We start from the raw sequence: 24,133 nt of genomic DNA on the forward strand, positions 1-24,133 counted from the left end.
AGCCTTGTGCATACTACCATAAAGCCAAATCTCCAGACCCAACATGGATCTAACTCCAGAGTTGGCAAAACAAACAAACAAACAAACAAACATGAAAATACCACTCCTAGCTAGGGGACTTATCCATCGGCACAGTACTTGTTAGCAGGTACAAGGACCTAACTTTGACCCCTAGCATTACAGACAAATCAGTCCTGCTAAAGTGTCGGGAGCCTTGATCTGGCAGCTGCTTTGATATTTAAATCTCAGCAGAAAGACTGCTTTTACCAGGGCTTCACTGAAGTCAGGGAAGAATTTGCAAGTCCATCTCCTTTTGTCTGTGACAGCAGGTGAAGATCACACCTCGTTTCAACTCCTTGTGAATTTAACTAATTGTTCTTAGCTCTTTTTACTCTGGCTTAAGTTCTCCGCAATAAAAAAGTCAGGCTGCTGCTATGGCTGTGAGTCTGGAGTCTCCTGTGTGTTGTGTGTTAGTTTATTAATTTTAATCCTCACTCCCAACTCAAGAACCGTTCGACTCTGCTGGCGGGCTCCCGCAATAAGGGCTCAGGATCCCAAAAGGGGTAAAAGAACTTTTCCCATTATATACATTTCCTAAGGTTCTGGTACCACGCCCCCCCAACCCTGCCCTGCTTTAAAAAATTCTCTACTAGTTTTTTCCCCAAATCTGTCTCTTTAGGTTATTAGCACTCAGCTCTCACCTTCCTGGGTGCTAGATGTTCCTCAATCTGCTGAATGGACCAAAAGCTCCCAACGTGTTTAACTGCCTTCTCATTTTCTTTACCAAAAATCTCGACTGCTTGAATGTGATTACCTCCAATTTTTTTTAGTAGTCAGATAGGGCAAACTATTTCCCTCCTAGGAAAGGGCATACCGGAGGGTGTAAAAGTCCAAGATCCAAAGGAAGGGGCAGAAATTAGATCCTTTCTACCAGCCATCATTAGATTTCAGAGTCGAACATAAAATGATTAGTACTTTAATCGTTTCCAAAGAAAGACGGTACATGAATTTAGATTAGAAAACATGACATTAAAGGCATGTTTTACTAGAAATGACAAAACAGAAACTTAATACAATTTTTTTTTTTTTATCTTTCTCATCCATTAAAAGCTGTACATCTTTTCCCCAGGCATGAGCTTCCAAGATCCAAGCTGCTCTTTATCTCCCTCTAGCTGGGCAGGACAATCCCCTCCACCTCCACCTTTCTTCTCTCAATCACACTGTGTGGGTGTTAAAGGCCCTGCGCTGACCAATGAACACAAGGGTCCTTTGGGCCAGCAGCCCACAGGCAATGGCACCCAGGGCAGCCACAGAACTGGCATTGTTTCCACCGTCTCAGCAAGGAGGAGCTGAAAGCTGACTCTCAGCACAAATCAGAGTCAAGTGTGGAGAGAGAGCAAGGGCTCCTAGGCCCAGGGAAACGACCTTTTTCTATTGTTAAACTTCTTTAAACTTCTCTACTGCGCTCTGAAGCACACGACATCTAAACAAATAAGGACAGCCTCGGCGGCTGAAGAGTGATAAACAGGAATATAAATCAGCGTGATAATGTATAGGATGACGCTGGCAGTCTCAGCTCTTCACGGGGCTCTTCACATGGCTGCCACCCCTGCGGAGAACAACAGGGTAAGAACCAAGACGGTCATTCCGGTCTTCTCAACCTGGGGCATTGCCAGGCCTTTTCCTAGGTCCCATGTCTGTAAAACAAAAAAAAAAAAAAGTTTTTATTTTTCATTTTCAGTAATTAGAACCATTCTCACAACCCATTTTTCAGAAATCTTTTATCTACTGAATGGGTACATCCCTTCCATGGGATTCCAGAGGAAAGCACCACATTCCTATGCCCCAATTTCACTCTCCTAAAAGTTCCAATACAGTACCTACCAACCACTCCCCCAGGAGGAAAATCAAGTCCTCTCATGTGGTAGTGTTAGGGTGAATGGTCTCGAGAATGCCAAAGGCCCGACACACAAAAGCTCCAGACTGAAAAGATGTAACACCTCCTCCCACATGACAGTACATCCAGACCAGTGGTTCTGGAAAGGTACTCCTTCAAAACATAGCCTTGTTTTCCAAGATACAATCTTGGGACATGGAGTTGGGGCTTTAGCTCAGTGGTAGAGCACTTGCCTAGCAAGCCCAAGGCCCTGGGTTCTGTCTTCAGCTCCGAGAGAGAAAAGATCTTTAGATTTTCCAGACTAGCCTAGAATTCACCATGTAGCCCTACATTTCTTAAGTGCTGGGATTACAGGTGTTCGCTATGTCTGGACCAAACATATTTCTGCACAGTGTAGGGCATTAGGTGGAGATACTGAAAGTTCTGTGGTTATATGAATTTGGCCAACACATAACTTTGATATTCTCAAGCAATTTATTAATGCAGCCAGTGAATCTCCAAATGGGAATATGTATGCACGGTATTCAATCACAGAATTCTTCTTTAGTGAGAACAACCTTGAGGTCTGATCTTCTAAAGAATATATTTTGGGACTTAAAACTAATTCCTTCCCATCTTCTATTTGGAGACAGGGTCCTAGGCTGGCTTTGAACTCACTGTGTAGTCAAAGAAAACCCTGAACTTCTGATCCTCCTGCCTCCACCTTCTAAGTGTAGTATACAGTTTATGTAGTGCTGGGGATCAAATCCAGGGTCATACACATGCTAGGCAAGTATTCTACCACCTGAGCAGTAACTCCCTAAGAATCCTCTTTGTTTGTCTGGGTTTTTTTGTTTTTTGTTTTGGTTTTTAGAGACATGACTTCTCTATATAGTATAGCTGTCCTGGAACTAGCTTTGTAGACCAGGCTACTTTGAACTCACAGAGCTCTCAACACTTCTGCCTTTCAAATGCTGTGATTAAAGGCGCATCCAGTTTTTTTCTTTTTTAAATGACTTTTCAGTTTTTCTTTTATGTGAATTGGTGTCTGTCTGTATGCATGTGGAGGGTGTATGCATGTCAGATCTCCTGGAAATGGACAGTTTCAAGCAGCCATGTAGGTATTAAGACTTGAACCTGGGTCTTCTAGGAAAGCAGCCAGTGCTGTTAACTGTTGAGATGTCTCTCCAACCCTGTTTGTTTTTGTTTTTGTTTGAGACAGAGTGTCCCTGTGTAGCCCTAGCTGTCTTGGAACTAGTTCTGTAGACCAGACTGGCCTCAAACTCAGAGAGATCAGCCTGCCTCTGCCTCCTGAGTGCTGGGATTAAAGGTACACACTACCACCACAATCAGAATCTTAACTTGCAATTCCTCCCCCTTCCGTTCTGTCCCACCCAGGACTTCACTATATGACCTAGAACACACTTGCATTCCTAAGCTCAAGAGATCCTCCCATTTCATGTTCCTCAATAGCTGGGGCTACAGGCATTTTCAACCATTCCTAACTTGAAAACTTTTCTTTTTTTAAACTATGATCCCACTAAAAAACATCCTTTAAATTGGAGCCTAGTAGAAAGGTGTATAAAAGATAATAAAACCTATTAAACACTAAATATTTACCATTACTAATAGATGCTATGTTATGTGTTTTCTATTCTGTTAAGTTCCTTCTTCATTTCAGTCATCTATTTTTGTTGGTATCTATCCACTAAGTGGACTGTTTACCCACTGGGTCAGAGATCATTTTTTTTAAAACACTAAGAACTGGGGGCTGTAGTTTCATGGTAAGACACTTGTCTTGTATGTACTGAATTAGAACTCAGTACTGAAAACAAAACAAACAAACCCTCTCTAAGGATATAAACATTGTAGGGCAGCAATTCTCAACCCATGAATTGTGACCCTTTTGGGGTAATAGATCAGATATTCTGCATATCAGATATTCTATTATGATTCATACGGTAGCAAAATTACATGAAGTAGCAACAAAAATAACTTTGTGGCTGGGGGTCACCACACATGAGGAACTGTACAAAAAGGCTGTAGTATTAGGAAGGCTGAGAATCACTGCTCTAAGGCAAAAAGCAGTGTTCAGGTTTCATACTTACCACACAAAGCAGCCGCAGCATTTATTACCACATGAACCTCCATTATAAAACTGACTGAATTAGAAGTCACTGCAGCAAAATTTGGCAGGAGCCCAGAAAAAATACCAAGGTAAGAAGATACCTTCATCTCAATGCCCAGTAAGTTTCTGCCTAGCTGACATGAAATGTTAAGCAGATTCCACAAAAAGTTGCTTGGCTCATATTGGCACACCCTTAATGACACACTGAGTCCTGCTGGGTAGTCATGGTAGGAGAGGCCTCCAGACTAGGTCAAAGACCCACATCTCCCAGCACTCAGGAGGCAGAGGCAGGTGAATCCCTGTGAGTTCAAGGCCAGTCTGGGCTACAGCTCCAGTCCCAGGACAGTCAGAGCTACACAGATAAACCCCGTCTCAGCGGAGAGGGCAGAGTGTGTGTGAGAAAGAGGGCTACATTTTCTCCTTTATAACCATACCATTTTCCTTTTCCCCTTAGACTTTCCAGCCAGGCAACTAAGATACATAATTTCACAGCAAACATTTAAAACCTGACCCACATCCAGAGCTAGTGCTCGTTAGAAGAAAAACAAAAGCAGATTTAGGGCTTAATTAAAGCCTTTAGGTGCCTAATTTATCTCAACAGAGATTACCATAACAGGCAGAAACCAGGGCAAAAAGCCCGAATTCTATTAAGAGTCCATATTAAGACAAAACAAACAGGAAAAAGTGCCTGCCTGAGCCGCGGATTTCCTTCTCAGAGCTTTGTTCTGTGGATTCAAAAGCCGTTACCGTAACTGACTCCTCTCTCCAGTGTCCCTCAGGAACTGGAGTCACTTCAAGTCACACTAAACACTGCTCTGGGGAACACTTGATAAATACACTTAATTTAATATATCATTTACTCTCTCACTTTATTTTTTTTCATTCAACTGCCTATTGGACCAGACTAGAATCCAGAGAATATCTGTCTCTAAGGCTGGCTCTGATGTGGAGGATATAAAAGCTCAAACTAAGGCAAAAGCATTCAACTGACTTGGGTTCAGAAATAATGAAAGACTGGAAAAAATACGCTTTATTTATTTTCTGGAGAAAGATACAAGACTAGTGGGTCACAAAATATGAACTCTTAACATGTTCTTACCCCAAGGCCAGTTTGAGCAAACTTCAATTCCTTCAGAGCTGGGGCTGAGAGCTGGTTCGGTGGCTGGAGCATTGGCTGACTCCCAGCACTCACATGGTGGCTCACTACCATCTCTAGCCCAGTCCAAGGAATCCATCCCCTCTTCTAGAAGCCTCTGTGGGTACCAGGTACACACACCGCACACTTACACACATGCAGTCCAAACACTCTATATACACACAATAAAAATAAGCATTTAAAGAGAAGAGCTGGATGTGCTGGCATAGTTGTTAACTCCAGAATTCCAGAGGCAGAAGCAGAGGGCTCAGGAGCTCAAGGTCATCCTACATATAGCCAGTTTGAGGCTAAGTCTACATGAAATATTGTCTAAAAAAAGAAAAAAGAAAAACAAACAAACAAAATCCAAGACATCAGATTTTGTTTTCTTTCATGTAGCTACAGCAGGCCTTGAAGTTTCTATGAGGCCAAAGACAACCTTGAACTCTTGACCCTCTTCTCAGAGTGCTCACTTTTATTTGTTGTTGTTTCTGCTGCTCTTGTTGGATGAGTGTGTTTAAGACAGAGTTTCTGATCTGGAATTTGCTATGTAGACCACTCTGGCTTTAAAATCCGAGATTTGCCTGCCTCTGCCTTTGAGGGCTTGGGTCAAAATTATGTGGTCCCATGCCCAGTCCCATCCCTCCTTTAATAATGTTATGCTGGAGTCAGAACCCAAGGTTTCTATGCTAGGCATGCATTCCACCAACTGAAACACAACCCAGCCTTGCACCAGTTTTGAACTAACACCATGTCAAGTGTCAGGATCATGTAGGAGGCAACATGAACAGTTTTCAGCTGACTAACATGTTCCTGAGTCTAGGATCTGAATTTGGAATCCTATCCAAGACTGGAGGCTCAGGAAAGTAATAGCAGCTACGTAGGGGCAAAGCAGGAAGATGTGAATTCCAGGCCCAGCTAGTTACAGAGTGAGGACCAGGGCAGGGTGGACAATTTAGTAAAGCCCTGTTGGAAAATAGAACAGTAATATGGGTTTGTTCAAAGCCAGCCTCAGGTACACAGCAAAATTAAGGCCAGCCTAGGTTTCAAGAGAGCCTGTCTCAAAAAGCCAACAACAATAGCACTCACAATCCCAGAAGTTGGCAATTGAGAGTTAGAGGCAGGAGAATAAGGATTTCAAGGTCTTTCTTGTCTAAATAGTGAATTTGAAGCCAATCTTGACTACATGAGGTCTTCTCAAAAAAAAAAAGAAAAAAAAAAAAAAAGAGGTAAAGGCTGGAGAGACAGCTCAGTGTTAAGAGCACTGCCTGCTCTTCTCGAGGATCCAAGTTTGGTTTCCAGCACCCACACGGTAGTTCACCACATCCTCTTTTGGCTTCCACAAGTACCAAGCATGCACATGGTACACAGATACACATGCAGGCAACAAAGTCATACAAATAATAAAAATAATTTTTAAACTGGTAAAAAATTAAAAAGGGACCAGAGATACAGCTATTTAACACAGTGCCTGTCTAGCATGCACAAGGTCCTGGGTTCGACTCCCAGTACCACACTAGCAAACCGTAACAACAGCAACAACCACCTTAGGATCTTTGGCACTTAGTTTGTGTTTGCTCTCATTTTCTCCAGTTACTCAAATATAATCTAAAGTGAGGAAAGCAAAAGTAACCAGACTTGTCACTCCAGGTAGAAAGGAATGCTACACTGAAAGCAGCAACTGCTTAGCCAGCTCATAACTAAATGCCCAGTGTCAAGAACAGTGCTGGACAGTTCAGATTCATCCAACAGATACTCTTCTTTGCCAGATCTAGTTTCAGGGGTCTCTGACCAATGATATGCCTCTTAAAAGTGGGAACATTCACCTGATCCCTTTCAGTACTGGCCTAACCCACAACACATAAAGGAATGCAGGAGAGGCCTTGTTTAGCTTTCCCCAAAAGGACCCGAGTAAAGATCCAGCACAATTAGCCTTAAGAATGGTACTGGAGGGCTGGCAAGATTGCTCAGGAAAAGGCAAGAGTCAGGCCTACTACCTGATTTCAATCCCTGGGACACACACACATGCTATATGAATAAAAAATCAACAAAACTGAAACAGACAGATGGACAAGGTTGGGCCCTGTGTAGTATTTCATGCTTGTAAGTCCAGCACCTGGGGTGCAGAGTCAGCATAACCACAAATTCAAGGCCATCCTGGTCTATTTAGCATGTTCCATGCCAGCCAGGGCTACACAGTGAGAACTTGTCTCAACAAACAAACAAAGAATAGCTCTAAGATTAGAGGTATAGCTCAAAGGTATAGCATGTGTAAGGCCTTGATTTTGTGACCCTAGCATCAAAACAGGGGATGGAGGAATGGGACAGGGTAAAAAACACTAAGTTTAGAAACAAGGGAGAGGACCATCCCAGCCTTCCCACTCCCTTTCTCCAGGAAATGTACAAATCCACAATGAACTCACCAAGTGTCGGATCCCGTTCAACATGTGGTACATGACAGGGAAGGCAAGCACAAACTTGGCTGAGTGGATCAGTGCTGGCCCCAGACACAGGGACTTCACAAACGCCAAGTAAGACTCAAAGTTCCCGGGAAGCAGCAGTGCCGACAGGCCAAAAAGATAGACCCCTAAGAGAAAAACAAGTAGCCCATCAGTTACACAGAATGTAATGTATGAAACTGGGTTCTTTGACACCTGAAAGAATCCTAAACCACTTTGAAATAACAGAATATTTGTTGGAGATGTAGTTCAGTTGCCAAAATGCTTGACTAACATATACAAGACCTAGGTTTGAAATCTAGGTGTGGTGATGCATGCCTTGGATCCCAGAACTCAGGAGAGACTGAGTTCTCTGGGAACTGTGAGTTCAGGCCAGTCTGGTCTACACAGTATGTTTCAGGACTACATAGTGCATTTCCAGGGAGCCTGCCTTCCACAGGCACCTATACATCTGGCACGCACACACACACACAAAATTAGAAAAACATAAACTCACCTTCAGATTTTGTATCTCATAATATAGTGAGAGGGCCTAATAATTGGCTCAGTAGTAAAGTGATTGCCTAGCATGGATATGGTTCTGGGTTCAATCTCCAGCACCAGGAAAAAAGTTTATAGCGGAGGGCAGGCTACTAGGACCCTGATAGTAATGAAAAATTGCAATTGTGGCATTATTTCCCTTTTAATATCCCTCACAATTAAAATAAAAAACAAACCTCACAGGATAGTTTAGAAGTCACCTTACTGCTGTATCATAATCAGAAAGACTGCTAGTCTGAGCTCAGCCTGGTCTACACTGAGTCCTAAGCTAGCCATATTAAAAATACCTAAAAACTTCAATCTGAGACTTCCTAAATCTTCCTCTGGCCATTCAATATATTAGGTCAGGGAAAAGCTCCTCTAGACCCCTCTCAAACCTAGGTGCCAGAGTAGAGAATCTTTAAAAAGCAAAACAATTTAGAGCAGCCAAGGCTACCCAACTAACTACCAGAAAATACTGATGGTGCCTTTTCTTGGCTATCAGAACCTGCCCGGCAGGCTCTACATCTATGAAGTGCTGTGTAGGGCATTTTGAGTGTAGGTGTTCTGTCACTTCTAGAAGCCGCCTATAACTCTTTCAGACACTTTTTCCTAGAAAGCCCTCTGCAATAAAAATGAAAACATCTAAAAGAACCCTGGGAAAGCTCTCCAAGCGACATTAAAGCTCAGGTTGGTAGTACCTCATTATCTTTATCTGCTGCACTGTCACACTAATTACCAAGACATGTTCCGGCTACCTGCCTCCCCCAGCATCCTCAGACTCAGGAGGACACCTGAACTAACGTACAGTCAAGTACTTTTCACACTTCCTCCTCTGCTGTTTCCCCATGCACTTCCATCTTGAGAATACAGACACAAAAACAAAGTACAAACAGTGTACAAAGGCTAAGAGTAAGATTTTAAAACATAAATGATCAGACACCTTCTGAGATGTCAAAGATTAGTTATGCCAATTATTAATGGAAACATCACCACAGCCTATGCTCAAAATTATATGTAGCTAATTAAAGTCTCAGTCATAAGGAGGCATTACAAGTGAAAAGAATGATGATCTAGGGAATCTCAAAGGAAACTCTTTTGTTTGTTTGAGACAAGATCTCTCTATGTAGACCAGGCTCACTTTAAACTCACAAAGACTGGCTTGCCTCTGCCTCCTGTATGCTGGTATGAAAAACCCGCACCACCATGACCAGCTGGGAATTCTTGATGTATCTTTTCCAGGATGAAGCCTACATGGTCTTTCTTGTTACTATTTTCTTTTCTACTGCTTTTAAAACATGTATGTTATTTTTATATATATGGGGCTTTGAGTGCATATGTATATGTGTGCCAACTGTGTGCCCAATATTCAGAGAAGCCTGAAGAGGGTACTGGATTCCCTGTAACTGGAATTACAGATGGTTGTAAGCCACCACGTCAGTGCCGAGAAACAATCCAAACCTCAGTCTTTTATAAAAGTAGCAAGTACAGCTGAGAATAGGGGGAACGTAGGAACTTAATTCATTGTTAAAGGAATGAATTAATGAAAAGCTTAAAGGGAGTCAGGTGGCGGTGGCGCACAATTTTAATCCCAGCACTTGGGAGGCAGAGGTGATCTCTGTGAGTTCAGGGCCAGCCTGGTCTACAGAGCAAGTTCCAGAACAGCCAGGGATACACAGAGAATCCCTGTCTCAAAAAAAAAATCAAAACCAAAAAAAGGAAAACAAGTAAAGTTTTAAGGACTCACATTCATTCTAAATCAAGTTGCTGAGTACAAAGGAGGCAGGGATGAGTCAGAAAGTAGCAGTTTTTCAGAGGCGTGTGTGTGTGTGTGTGTGTATAAATGCCCATACATACCTCCACTTATGGCGATACCAGTGCCACGGTGGCAAGCAGACATTGTCATGGGAAGAGACCAACTATAAAGAAATACACAAAGACAATTTTAAAAAGAAAGGATGACAGAATATCTTTGTTTTTGTTTTCTTTTTTAGGATGATATAATTTAAAAACAAAAATAAAAAACCAGGTGGGGCTGGAGAAATGGCTCAATGGTTAGGAATAGTTGTTACTCTTGCAGAGGACCTGGATTAGGTTTCCAGTAACCTGTGCAGCGGCTCACTACCATTTGCTACTCTAGTTCTGGGGCTCTGACAGTCTTTCTAACCTCTGAGGGACTACGCACACATTTGCCACATACATTACATGCAGGCAAAACACTCACACACATAAAATAAATCCTTAAAAACAAGAAAACCTCACCTAGCTTTCACATTCCCATTTCTACGTTCTAATTTGAAAATAAAAAATATGGCTGAATACACAGCTCAGAGGTAGAACACTTATGTATCATGCATGAGGCCCTGGGTTCAGTCCACTGCAAAAAAGAGTAAGAAAAAATTATTTAAAAAGTATCTCAAAGCCAGGTGATGGTGGAGTATGTCTTTAATTCCAGCACTTGGGAGGCAGAGGCAGGAGGATCTCTGAGTTTGAGGCCAGCCAGCCTGGTCTACTGAGAGAGTTCTAGGGAAGCCAGGGCTACACAGAGAAACCCTATATTGACAAAACATACATACATACATAAAAGTATGAAGTATCTCAGAGGCTGCAGAAATGGCTCAGCAGTTAAGAACACTTGCTTGTCTTGCAAAAGTCAGAGGATCAATTCCCAGCACCCAGGCCACGACTCACAACAGTCTGTAACCGCTCCAGTGGCTATGACGCCCTCTTTTAGCCTCTGTGGGCAGAGGGCTTGCACATGGCATTGTATGCATATATAGATACAGACAAAACACTCATACAAATAAAAAAAAAATCTTTTAAAAAAGTTACCCCTTGATTTTAACAAACCAAATCTTCTCTACTGATGAGAAGAGAAAAACCTACAACTCCGACTCCTTTCAGCGGGCTCCCCATGAGGACACCAATTAGAGCACATACAACTAGAAAGCGGTCACACTGGTTAGAGTGACTAGTGCCTGTAGCCCCAGGGCCACACAATAAGGACCTGTCTAAGGGAAAAAAACAAAAAACAAAAAACCCACAAACAAACCTTAAAGAGTTCAGGACTAGTCTGGATTACATAGGATTCTGTTTCAAAAACAGAGCAACCAAAAAAAGCATGTTAGTTACTTCAGACATCATTCCTTGACGTATTATTTGGGAAATAGTCCCAATCTATTTCTTTTTTTCATGCTAAGTTCCACAAATGAACATAATGTCACTCTTTTCAAGTAACTGGTGGAGAAAGGCCAAGCTATCTGTGACTACTCCACCACTGTGATCCTACCCTTCCCCGAACAGCCACATTTCTCTGTCTCTCTCTCTCTCTCTCACTTTTAGAGACAGGGTCGCACCATTTATCTTTTAAAAGATTTTACTATTGCATACTAAGATCACTTACTAACCTCCTTCTGTTAGGGTACAATGTCCACTTTCTGCAATTAAAATTATTTCTGGAATCTGAGCTGGAAAAAAATCCTGAAGGGACATGGTATTCATGGAGGCGGCTAAAACAGCCAGTGTCCCCAGCCGAGGCCAAGTAAAGAGGGCAGTGAGGCTCAGGATGCTCGGCTGAGTTAGTGTTCATTTATTTACTTTTAATTTTTAAAATAAAGATCTACAGCCGGGTGCAGCCGTGCACACTTGTAATCCCAGCACCCAGGGAGGCAGAGGCAGGCAGATGTGAGACAGCCTCGTCCACAGAGTGAGTCCAGGACAGCCAAAGCTACACAGAGAAACTGTCTCTCTCTCTCTCTCTCTCTCTCTCTCTCACACACACACACACACACACACAGCTACAGAGATTTTTTTTTTTGGAAGACAAACAATACCAGCCAGCACTTGTACTTCTGAAAACATAAATACATACATAGCCATATATATACACACGTATGGAGGGGAGGCGTTCACAACACAGCATATATCTTATCTCTGTCTCACGAGAGGGCCTATAGTGAATGATGTGCTGGTAGCAAGAGCACATCTAGCACCCAGTGTGGGTGCCATACTGAAGAACTCCTGACGGCCACAGGTAAAACAACTTGAGCATCAGAATAAACAATGACTCTAAGAGTATAACTTTTGTGCAAAATAGGAATCCTTGAAAGAAAGCAAGGTTACCCTACAGAAAGAAAGACATGTAAAGGGCATGTGCAATAAGACAAGGATGGTGGTACTCAGCCTGTGATCTCAGTGTCTTAAGAGTAGAAGTAGACGGATGAGAAATTCAAGGCCAGCTTCAGTTACATACTGAGTCTGCAGCCAGTCTGGTAAGGTCCTGTCTAAACAGCAATAAATAGATAAACTCGCACAAACCCAAGCAACGTAAGTGGCCTCCAGAAGCTAGAAACTACAAAAACACACATTTTCCCCTAGAGCCAAAGGAAAAGAATGCAGCCCCTGTTAACATGTTTATTTATTAAAATATTTCATTTATTAATTTGGTGCACCATGGTACACAAAATGCTGGTCAGAGGACACTCTTTGGGAGTCCGCTCTCTCCTTCAACCATGTGGAACCAGAGGATCAAACTCAAGTCATCATGCTTAGAGGAAGAACCTCAACCTACTGAACCATCTTCTCAGCCTGGTATCCTAATCCTAGCGTAATGTCACTCTAACAGAAGTGCAAAAGTATACATTTGTATGTTTGTTTTATAGCACAGGCTGGCCTTCGATTTGTTATATAACTAAGGATAGGGTTATACTCTTGATCCTCCTTAAGAGTATAGGGTTATACTCTTAATCCCAAGTGCTAGGATTACAGAAATGCACACATGTGCCACCTTGGTCAGCCTCAAACAACAATCCCCTCCACCCATCAGACAGGGTCTCTGTGTAGCCCTGGTTGTCCTGGAACTCTCTCTGTAGACTAGGCTGTCCTGAACTCAAATGATCAGCCTGCCTCTGCCTCCTGAGTGCTGGGATTAAAGGCATGTGCCAACACAGCCAGCCTTCAAACAGCAATTTTTAAGATAAAAAATTCTAGTATTATATACTCTGATGCTATAAGATTTAGATACTTATATGCTAAGGAATCACAGCAGGAAAGTACTAGCAGTCTCCATTTTCCATGATTAAACTATTAGGCTTCTCTAAGAGCAGAAAACTCTGTATATGTAATACAAACACAATTCAAAACAAAACACAGCACAGTCTCAAATGCAAGCAGAGCTGTCGCAGACAGAAGTTGGTGCTGTGTACTGTGATGGCAATGTACAACGTCAAAGGCATGCACTGGGGCTCAGAACCAAGGCTGCAGTGAAGGCGTGAACTGTAGCTCAGGCAAGCAATATGGGAGACACTCAGGCTCACCGCTTGTTTGCTTCTGAATTTTCTTTCTAGTAGCTGGGCAATCAGAAATCTTTTGCTTGTTGCTAACTTTTCAAGGCTCACATTATGAACGTAGGCAGCACTGTCTAGCCCACTGCTCCCACTCACTGAACTCAGCAAGATGCTGAGAAAGAGTACAGCAAGGGTAACTCTAGACCACCCGGCTCCAGGCCCTTACCGGTAGATGGTGAGATGGGGAGAAAGAGGACGGTTTGAATTCAGGTTCTTATTCCAAAACCGCTCCATCTCTTCCTTGGCTGTGGTTCCTAAAGGCACAGCACTGAAATAAAACAAGAGGTTCAATAAGGCCTGAAGAACATATTTTACATAGCAAAAAGTATATTCTTAAAGTTTTATTTTCTTTTTAGCTGTGTGTGAGAGAGACAGAGAGAGAGAGAATGGGCGCGCGTGTGTGTGTGTGTAGTACAGATGACTGAGGCCTCCGCAGGGTGTTGGACCCCATAGAGCTGGAATTATAGGCAGCTGTTAGCTACTGAACAAGGATGCTAGGAACTAATTTGGGTCCTCTGCGAGAACAGTATATGCTCTTAGGCTGTGCCATCTCTCTAGCCCCCGTCTTTTTTAAAAAGGTATGGCTGGAACAGCAAGACTGCGCAGTGGGTGAAGGTGCTTGCTGACAAACCTGGTGGCCTGAACTTGGTCTCCCTGGACATGTGTGGGAGAAGAAAACTGATTCCCACAAGATGTCTTCTGATCTCCATCTGCATACCCACGAGCCCCACCAAACACACATGAATAAATTACATATATATACATACTATACATACGTGTGTGTGTGTGTGTGGTATGTATACATACACAGACATATATATATATATATATATAAAAGGGCTGCAGAAATGGCTCAGAAGTTAGGAGCAGAGGCTGTTCTTTCAGAAGACCTGAATTTCATTTTCAGCACCCACAGGGTATCACAACAGTAATTCTAGTCCCCAGGAATGACTGAATGACTGTGGTAAACAGACAAACATGCAGGCAGAACAAAGAACAGAAAGATAAGGTGTCACATACCAGCAGAGGCAAGAAGTTTGGGAGTTCAAGGCCAGCCTGGACCACACAGTTAAGTACAGGGCCAGCCTGGACTACACAGAGAAACTGACTCAAAAAAGCAAAAGAGTTCATGATGGTACGGACCTATAATCCTAATACTTGGTTGGTAGAAGCAGAAGGATCAGGAATTCTGTATCATTCTTATCTACATAGCAAGCTCAAAGATAGCCTGAGCTGTCTTAAAATAAAACACAACAACACAAAATAAAACTCAACCCTAAAAAAATAAAAACAAGACCAAAACATGAGAGCTAAGTACATTTACGAGCCTAACTAGGTTCTGCAGGAGGAAAAAAAAAGATTGTAGTTCTAAAGAGTACATTATTTGAGACAAAGAGAAAATCTGAAAATTAGCTGGTATCAGATATGAATTCATTAGTTAATTTCTTAAATTTAATGATTATGCTTGGATAATTGTACCTACCATTACATAAGCAAACAAAAATGTTAGTAATTGATGAATGTGGATGAAATGTGTATTGACCCTGTCATGGCAGGTATGGCTGTGAGTGTTTGTAACGGTGGCACCACAGAGGCTCACACAGAAGGCTCACTTAAGACCAACATTATGTTGTGCAACACTGCAAGGCTCATCTCAAAAAACAAACAAACAAACAAACAAACAACAACAATGAAGCCAACATAAAAAAAACAAAGATGAACTGTTCTTATATATTTTCTGAAAGTATAAGGTGGATGATATTGCTAAGATAAAACCTTTTAAAAAATTGTTGAAGGCAATTGTTGACAACAAATAGAATAAATATTTATCAGGGAAAAAAATAAATTTAAAAATCAAGTCCTGAAACTACCCTGATATTAAAGACTCTTTTGTATAGCCCGGGCTATTCTAGAATCACTCTGTAGACCAGGCTGGCCTCAAACTTCCAGAGATCTGCCTGCTGCCTCCTGACTGCAGGGACTACAGGCATGTGCAACCACAAAAGCCTTCTACTGCCCTTTCATGAGGAAAAAAAGGTTAATAAAATATTTACAGAATTTGGAACTTACTTTCTGATACAAAGCTGAGAATTACGGTGGGCTCGGAAGCAGTGACGGCCAACGTGTCTGCAAGAAATTCAAGAATACAAATTTAGAAACTACTACCAGCATATCAACTTCTCCACTTCTGTACTATATTATTAGTTATTATTATCATTATTATTCTGTGATATAGGATTTCTTTGGGTGTGTAGCTCTGACTGGCCTCAAACTTTGAGTTCCACCCGATTCTGTGTCCTGGGTGCTGGGATTAAAGGCATGAGCCACCATGCCCAGCTCCTTTGTATTATATTAGATGTGGAAGGACTGACTGAAAACAGACAGTTGAGGGTATAACTCAGTATAGAATGTATGCTTAACATGCATGGGATCCTGGGTTTAATCTCCAGCATTGCAAAACCAAAAAAGGCCAGAATAAGTAATTGGCAATGAAAAGCACATAGTTTATATATAGCAGAGACCTGCTCCAAATGAATGAATTAAAACTTGAAGAACAAGCCAGGCATGGTGGTGAATGCCTGTAATCCCAGCACTCCAGGAGGCAGAGGCAGGCGGATTGCTGTGAGTTCAAGGCCAGCCTGGTCTACAAAGCGAGTTCAGGACAGCCAGGGTTACACAGAGAAATTCTGTCTCAAAAAGCCAAAAAAACCAAACAAACAAAAACTTGAAGAACAAAGGATTTAAAGGTGGAAAGTCCTAATATTAAGCGAGGCCATTTCAAGAACTACCATCTGGAGCTGGAGAGGTAGCTCAGTGGACAAAAACACTTTACATAAACCTGACGACCTGAATTCAGTCCCGAAAAATCACTTAAAGGTGGAAGATAACCAACCGTACAAAGGTCTCCCTAAAACCCATGCACATACAGGTACATACACACAAACACATGTAGTAATAATAATTAATTTTAAAGATTTATTTATTATGTACACAAATTTGTCTGCATGTACACCTGCACACCAGAAGAGGGTACTAGATCTCATTATAGATGATTGTGAGCCACCATGTGGTTGCTGGGAATTGAACTTAGGACCTCTGGAAGAGCAGGAAATACTCTTAACCTCTGAGCCATCTCTCCAGCCCCAAATAATTAATTTTTAAAAACCTATCATTGATTTCTAGATAACAGAGATAAGCTTCAAGTCACAAAGCCTCTCTCTCATAGTACAAAAAACATGAGGACATGCTGGGCATGGTGGCACATGACTGTGATCCCAGCACTCTAGGAGGTAGAGGCGGGCAGATCTCTGTAAGTTCGAGGCCGGCCTGGTCTACAAAATGAGTCCAGGACAGCCCAGGCTACACAGAGAAAACCTGTCAAGAAAAACCAAGAAAAGAACACACAAAACAAAAAAAAGATGAGGAAGCAAAGATTCTTTATCATTCCCACACAAACATATACTAAAAATAACTATGTTTTCTACCTAAAAGTTGTTACTTAAAAATAAAAATTACGGGGGCTGGAGAGATGGCCCAGCAGTTAAGAGCACTGTCTGTTCTCTTGGAGGACTAGGGTTTGATTTCCCAGTGCCCTCATGATGTTCACAACCATTTGTAACTTAGGTTCTAGGAAATCTAAATCCTTTTCTGGACTCTGAAGGTGCTAGGCATGCATGTGGTACATGGACATACATGTGGGCAAAACCCATGCACATAAAAAAATTTAAATAATTTTTAAATTTTTATATTATATTTTATTTATTTGTGTGTGACAGTACATGCCACAAACATACATGTGGGGATCAGATAACAACTTGCAAGGAGCTGGTTCTGTGTCCACCATATATCCTGGAGATCAAACCCAGGGAATCACGTTTGCAAACCTGTAACCCCAATACTCAGGAGGCAAGACACAGGAAGACTGCTGTAAATTCAAGGTCAGCCTGTCTAAACAAGCAATTTCCAGGCCAGCCAGCTATATTAAGACCTTGTCCAAAAAGCCAAAGAGGAAAAAAAAAAAAAAAAAAAAAAAAAAAGAAAACCAAACAACTCAACAACACTCTTTAATCTCGTAATTCCAACCAACACTTCCAAAACATTGAAGATGAGCATAATGAAGTTCTGGAAGTGAAAACATTTACCTATATCAATATTTAACTAATTATTCACTATGTGCAAGGCATTGTGGAGAGTTAAGAGCTCAGTAAGATCCAACAATCTGAGCCTAGCCACACACCTTTAATCCCAGTGCTTGAAAGGTAGAGGTAGGTAGATCTCTGGGTTCAAGGCTGGCCAACCAAGGGCTACACAGAGAAACCGTCTCAAAAAGCAAAACAAAAAAGATCCAACAATCTTGTAAATGGGTTCGTGACACATCACTGATACCAGATGTACAATCATTTCAAGAGCCTTGCACTCTATAACAGAGCACTAGAAGGCCCATTATTGGAAGGGAGAAAAATCCAACCAACCCTTCTTCAGTTCTCTCCCTTCCCTTTGGAGGCAAGAGGTGAATGCAGACATTGTGTACCAGGGCTCGCAGAAAGAAGTGGGAACAAATCTCTTTAAATCAACTGAATTGTCTGTGGAGTCACAGGGCACACATTCCTCACACCAAGCTAGGCCCAGCCACTCAGCCACACAGCAAGAGTTTGCAGATGTGGGTTGGAATCTACCGCATGTTCTGTCTAGTGCTATTGTTTCCCAAATACCAATGAGCGCTTTACACAAGGCCCCCACAGAAAAGGGCTGTGCAAACTTGATAACCTTACTTGAAATACAAAAGTCTGTATCTATCCTTGTCTTTCATGTGAAACCAGAAACTTTGAAAAGGCTTTCCACACTGGGAATAGATCCTAAAATGTTAACAGCTAGGAGCTAGTGGGATGGCCTGGAGTGAGGGCACTAGCCACCAAGGCTGGTGATGAGCTGGACCCTTAGGATTCACAATTGTCCTCTGACCTCTGCACGCAAGCCATAGGACATGTGCAACCATCCACACCCACAATAAAATGAAAAAAAAAAAAAATATATATATATATATATAAAAGGTTGTGTCTAGAAGCAAGCATTTTGTTTTGAGGCAGGACCTCACCCTGAGGCCCAGCCAGAAACTCACCATATAGCTCAGGCTGGCTTCACTCTTACAGCAACCCCCCTATCTTAGTCTAAGTGTGAGCCTCCACAGTTGATTAAGTCCTGTGTGTAAAATGGTGTGGCATATGGGTCCTGTGCACACTCTCCTGTACCTACAATGATTTCTGTATTACTTATAGTGCCCAATATAATTGAAATGTTCCATACATGTTATACCATATGGTTTAAGGGAATAGGGGTGGGGCTACTTCTACAGAGTCCAAATACAACCAAATGGGGACAACTTACCTATAGATACAACCAATCACATGGCTACATGGGAACAAGAGGTGAAGCAAGGCGACCACGGGGTATACCTACAGTTTCACTCACAAGACTCAGTGCTTGGCAGCTAACAAACTCAAACTGCTCTCTGTAATTTTTTTTTTTTTTTCAAATATTTTCAGTCTCAGACAGGCTGAATCCAGGAAGAACCCAAAGATGAAGACCCTAAACACTAACCCTGAAACTCCAAAAATAAATGTTTGGAACCAATATGATCATCTCAAACTGAATGTTAATTCATCAACGTGTGTTACATCAAAGAATTTGAAAGCATTCAACCATGGTCAAATAATTAGGAATGAAGGCTGCAGCTCTGGAAAACCTGGTCCTGTCCTATCCCAGAGCAAAGGTGCCTATGTAGATGCACAGCAAGATGAAGGATAAAGATAACTGACCCCAACTCCCCAAGACTCAATTTTACTAAAACAGAATCCCTCTATTTTTATACTGCATGACTGAAGTAGAAAGAGAAATGAAAACACATTTAGGAGAATCAGGGACTGGAATCTCAACAGCACCAGGGCTAACTTTCCATAACAAATAATTTCCAAAAATAGGACAGACACAAAACTGTGTTGGGATTTGTACCAGAAATGTCACTAGCCCTTACAATTGTGAAGACTCTGGCAATGATACCTAAAGAGCGAAGAATTCTGAACAGAAGAAAATCTAGGCTAATTCTCTGGGCAATAATCTGACTTTCAGAGAAAGGCGGGAATTGTCCGCCCCATCGCCCCTCGAAACTAAAATCAAAACAAAAGAAAGAGGATTTCCTGGGACGCAGCAGAGACCCACTCGAGCTGCTACTGATAACCCCGGCATGGGAGGGACGCATTCGGAAGCCCGACAGTGCCCGCGGGTTGCCAAGTAGCACAAGTGCCAGGAGTTAGGAGGACAGACTAGGTGGCTCCAAGGAGCCCCTCCCCCTACGGTCCCTAAATTCCCCCCAATCCTGTAGGCCTAGGGGCCAGCCGATCTCGAAGTCGGAGCAGTTTCTCGAAGCTCGGACCCGGGTGGTGCTACAAGAGCAATTTGGGAAGAAGACTTAGGCGCGGGCGAAGCAGCAGGAGCGATGGCCGCGCCGCCCGGCCACACGGAGTGACCTCCAGGCCCTTCCGCGGGAGGCGGGGGGAGCGTGCCCTAAGATTCCAGGGGCTCAGCCGAAACACCCACGGGTCCTTTCCCCGTCCCCGCACGGCACAGGCCGCTGTCACCCCGTGAGAGACCAGCTCGGGTTCTCCAACGGTCGCGGGCACAGACTCCCAGCCCCAGGCTAAAGTCACCTCAGCAACAGCGCAGCCATCTTGAGTTCCGGCCTGGACGGAAGTGACGTCGCGCCACGCGCCACACCTCCCTCCAGCGGCGGAGTGGGCAGGGGCTGTCATGTGACACCGCAGAATTTCTAGGCTGGACCCTCCTCTGGGTTCTGCACTAACGGCTCTTTGTGGGTGGCGGTTTTTTGCGGTTCTTTCGGTTTTTTTTGCGTTTCTTTGGTGTTCCTCTCTCACGCTAGTCTCTACAAAATCGCCGAGTGGTTCAAGTTAGTGCATTTACCTACCTGAGTGTTCATTTTTTATGGCTCGCTCTACCAGACAGCGGCTTCGCCCGGCTTATTTACCGAGAATTTCGGCGGTTCACTTCAACCGCCTCCTATCAAATTGTCCTAAAAATTTCCGAGTTAGCTCGCTGAGATGTTTCGAAAATATAGGTTTTAGAAGATGTATAGGTTACAAAGTTAGTCTGATCCTTTCAGAGACAACCTAGGAAAAAAACCGCGTCGGGCTTCCTCAGGTTCCTAAGTGCCTCCTCACACTCCTTCAGCCCTAAGGAGGTGTTAGGCAAGCACTCTGCCTTTAAGCCATATCCCCAGCGAGATAACCACATTGAACCCCAATCTGGGTGGTAGAGAGTGTGGGGCGGGGCTGTCTGAGGGCCTTTCACCATTTTCAAGATTGGGATTTTCTCTAACGACCTCCATTAGGCCTGGCAATTCCAGAGCCAGAGCTGCAGCATGAACCAAACTCCCACTGGCCAAAGACAACGCTCCCTTGTTTCTTTTTCAGCGATACGTGGGTGACACCCACAGCCACAAGAACCTAGGGGTGTGGAGGAGAACCCGCTTTGATTTATATATTCTGTATATAAATGGTTTTGAGGAATTCAAGTACAGAAATCAGTTGCAGTGTGCTCTCAACTGAGGAAAGAAAGTGAGCAAGTGAGAGAGGAATGAAATAGAATGCCAAAGTTCCTGACCCTGGGCCTTGGGGGAAAGCAGAGGGAGAAAGAATAAAGAGGGCAGCCTAGAGCAACTTATTCTGTAGCAAGTCTCTTTCGGTTGTATTAATATTCAGATCCCATTTATATTTAGCACTCTAGCACTCTCCTGCCTTTCTCCTTTCAGGATTTAAATAGCACAAATTCGCTTTTTCCCCCTGCATCGAATGAATAATATTATTTTGCACTTCTGTAATGTTAGACAAAGAAAGCACTTTCATAGACTTTAAGGACTGGAAGGGACCTTAGAGGTTCTCACATCCAAGTCTCCATTCAGTGCAAAGCGTCTCCTTTGCAACATTTCTTAATCTTCAAGATGGATGCAACACAATTCAAATGGGTCTTCAAACAGATGCAAAAATAAGTTTCATGCTGGGAGCGGTGGTGGCGGCTGTAGTCCTAGCACTTAGGAGGCTGAAGTAAGAGGATTGTGAGTTTGAAGCCACCCTCCAGAGACAGGGATAACAAAACAAAACAACAACAAAAACTGCTTTTGAAAGTTTAGTAAACAGATTAGTCAATAGAAAATTGTACTTACTAGAACAAGTTTCTGCTATTCAACCCCCAGGCATTGCTGTAACCCTCTCAGGCTTGATGACACACCTGCAATCCTAGTACTTAGGAAGTAGAGGCAGAAGGATCAGGTGTTCAAGGTCATCCTCAGCAACATATTGAGTTCCAAGTAATCTGGGCTCCATAGACTGTATCTCAAAAACAAAAATAAGAATAAAATTCAATGAATGCCTCTTTAACTTTGCTTAGCATTTTCCCTTAATGTATATGGTGTTCCTCTTGCTTGTATGTCTGTGCACCCCCAGATCCTCCTGGAACTGGAGTTATAGACCCTGTGAGCTGCCATGTGGCTGCTGGGAATCAATCCCCATCCTCTAGAAGAGCTGTAAGTCTAACTGCAGAGCCATCTCTCCAGCCCTATCACTTAGGTCTCTAATAATTTTGTTTAACATATATGTACTGTTGACTTTCAATCTATGAAAGTCCTATAGGAGATTCAAAGATAGAAGACTACTTTGACCTGTCTACCCCTCTCCCCCCCCAAAAAAAACCCTACAGCTTTAGCAAGGTCAGTAAAGAAACAAATATAAAAAGTAGTAAGCCTGGGGATGTAGCTCAGTTGGTAAAATCCTTGCCTAGTATGCATGAGCCCTGGGTTCTACCCCAGATCTACATAAAACCACGCACAGCAGTGCACACCTGTAATCCCAGATCTCAGGACCTATAAATACCAGGATCGGACGTAGAAGGTCATCCCTGCCTACACAGCAAGTTGGAGGCTAGCCAGGAATGAGAAGGGGGGGTGGAGGAAGGAGGAAGGGAAAGAAAATATGCACGCCTACAAACAAAAAATATAGATAAGAGTGATGGATAGACAAGGAGAAAGTAGAAGAAGCTAAAGTGGGAATATTGGTTACAATGTCCTATAAACATTTGCTCATGATGACTTTGTCCATGGAGTTTATAATCAAGCGTCTACTTAGTATTCCATGATCAAAACCTCGTGTTGACCACAAAGCCCACAAGGACTGTGATCTGAGATGCGTGGAAGGTATGAAGAGAGTTGGCTTCACACAGAGAATGCATGTGCCTATAATGTCCCATTAGCAAGGCTAAGCAGGGAATGGTAGTGGATGTCATGTACTTCCAGCGCCCAGAAGGCAGAAACCAAATCACCACAAGCTCCAGGACTGTCTGATCAAAATAGTGAGCTCAGGTCATCCAGGAATAGAACATACAGATAATGCAGAGCCTGTCTTAAGCAAACTCAGCTTCCATAGCCTACACTATAGCTGATGGAAATAAATCACACTGAAATCCAGACCGTGGGGCTCGGGGGCGGAGTGCTTGCTGTTCTTGCAGAGGACCCAGGTTAAGTTTCCAGTACCAACATGGCAGCTCACAACTCTATATAACTCCATTTCCAGGGTATTGAACACACATTTACACATGCAGGCAAAACAGTAGAACGCATAAAGCAAAATAAATAAATGTAAAAAGAGAGAAAAGAAATTCAGACTTCAAACATTAAGCTGAACTCTTTTTTGCTGTTGTTGTTCTTGTTCTTGTTTGAAATGGGGTCTCTCTCTCTATAACCCTGGCTGTCTTGGAACTCACTAAGTAGGCAAAGATAGGCTCAAACTCACACAGACATGCCTGCCTCTGAGTGCTGGAGTTAAAGCAGTACGCCACCACACCCCGTAAGCCAAACTTTTTTCAACACAGTTTCTTTAAATAAGCGGTGTAGAGCAAGGTCTGTGATCCAAAGTAAGAGAAATGGGTGTGTGTGTGTGTGAGAGGGTGGCATTTTCGACAAAAAGCATAATCAGATGACCCTAAGGAGGCAAGAAAAAGGACCAGCCCGCTGAATATCTCCAAAAGATTTTGTTTGCCAGATTTGTCTTAAACTAAACTCGACTGCATAATTTGTGGTAATGGGAGAAAACAAAAATCAGCCCTGGGGCTTGGAGAGAGCTCAGAAGCTAAGAGCACTCGCTGTTCCCCTGGAAGACCTGAGTTCAGTTCCTAACATTCGCATAGTGGTTCACAACCACTGCAGTTCCAGGAGATGCCCTCTTCTGGCTTTTACAGTTGCTGGGCACACACATGCATGTGGGCATGCACTTACACACGTACCAATAAGTAAATTGTAAAAAACAAAACGAAAGAAACCCTCAGCTCTGGTCATGTAGATGTTTGGAAGATCTACATGAGATTGTCTCTGATAGCCCAGGTTGGCTTTGAACTCCTGATCCTCCTGCTTCCACCTCCCAAGCACTAGGAAGCTAGGCATAAAGCACAGCTGACTTTCCATCTCTAATTCTACCCCTCAGTTCTTCCGGAGATGCTTACAGTGTACTAGATTAAACTTGGCATCTTTGGTCTGTCATTTGAGACCTTCAGCCTTCCTGCCCAGACTTGTTTCTTACTGTACCCTTTCACGATCCCCCACATCCAATCAAA

General features: G+C 42.9%; 1 protein-coding gene across 1 annotated transcript; it reads right to left on the reverse strand.

The window, feature by feature from the left end:
• Window positions 1–960: 960 nt before the first annotated feature.
• Sdhc (succinate dehydrogenase complex subunit C) lies at window positions 961–20,295 on the reverse strand. Its single transcript, XM_021647122.2, has 6 exons — window positions 20,167–20,295; window positions 15,533–15,589; window positions 13,629–13,730; window positions 9,975–10,036; window positions 7,563–7,726; window positions 961–1,697 (listed from the first exon to the last, which is right to left on the reverse strand). Exons 1-6 carry the CDS (start codon window positions 20,184–20,186, stop codon window positions 1,593–1,595), a joined length of 510 nt encoding a protein of 169 aa, XP_021502797.1. The 5' UTR covers window positions 20,187–20,295; the 3' UTR covers window positions 961–1,592.
• Window positions 20,296–24,133: the final 3,838 nt, after the last annotated feature.

The sequence above is a fragment of the Meriones unguiculatus genome, chromosome 11 (assembly GCF_030254825.1).
Source record: "Meriones unguiculatus strain TT.TT164.6M chromosome 11, Bangor_MerUng_6.1, whole genome shotgun sequence".
Classification (NCBI taxonomy): Eukaryota; Metazoa; Chordata; class Mammalia; order Rodentia; family Muridae; genus Meriones; species Meriones unguiculatus.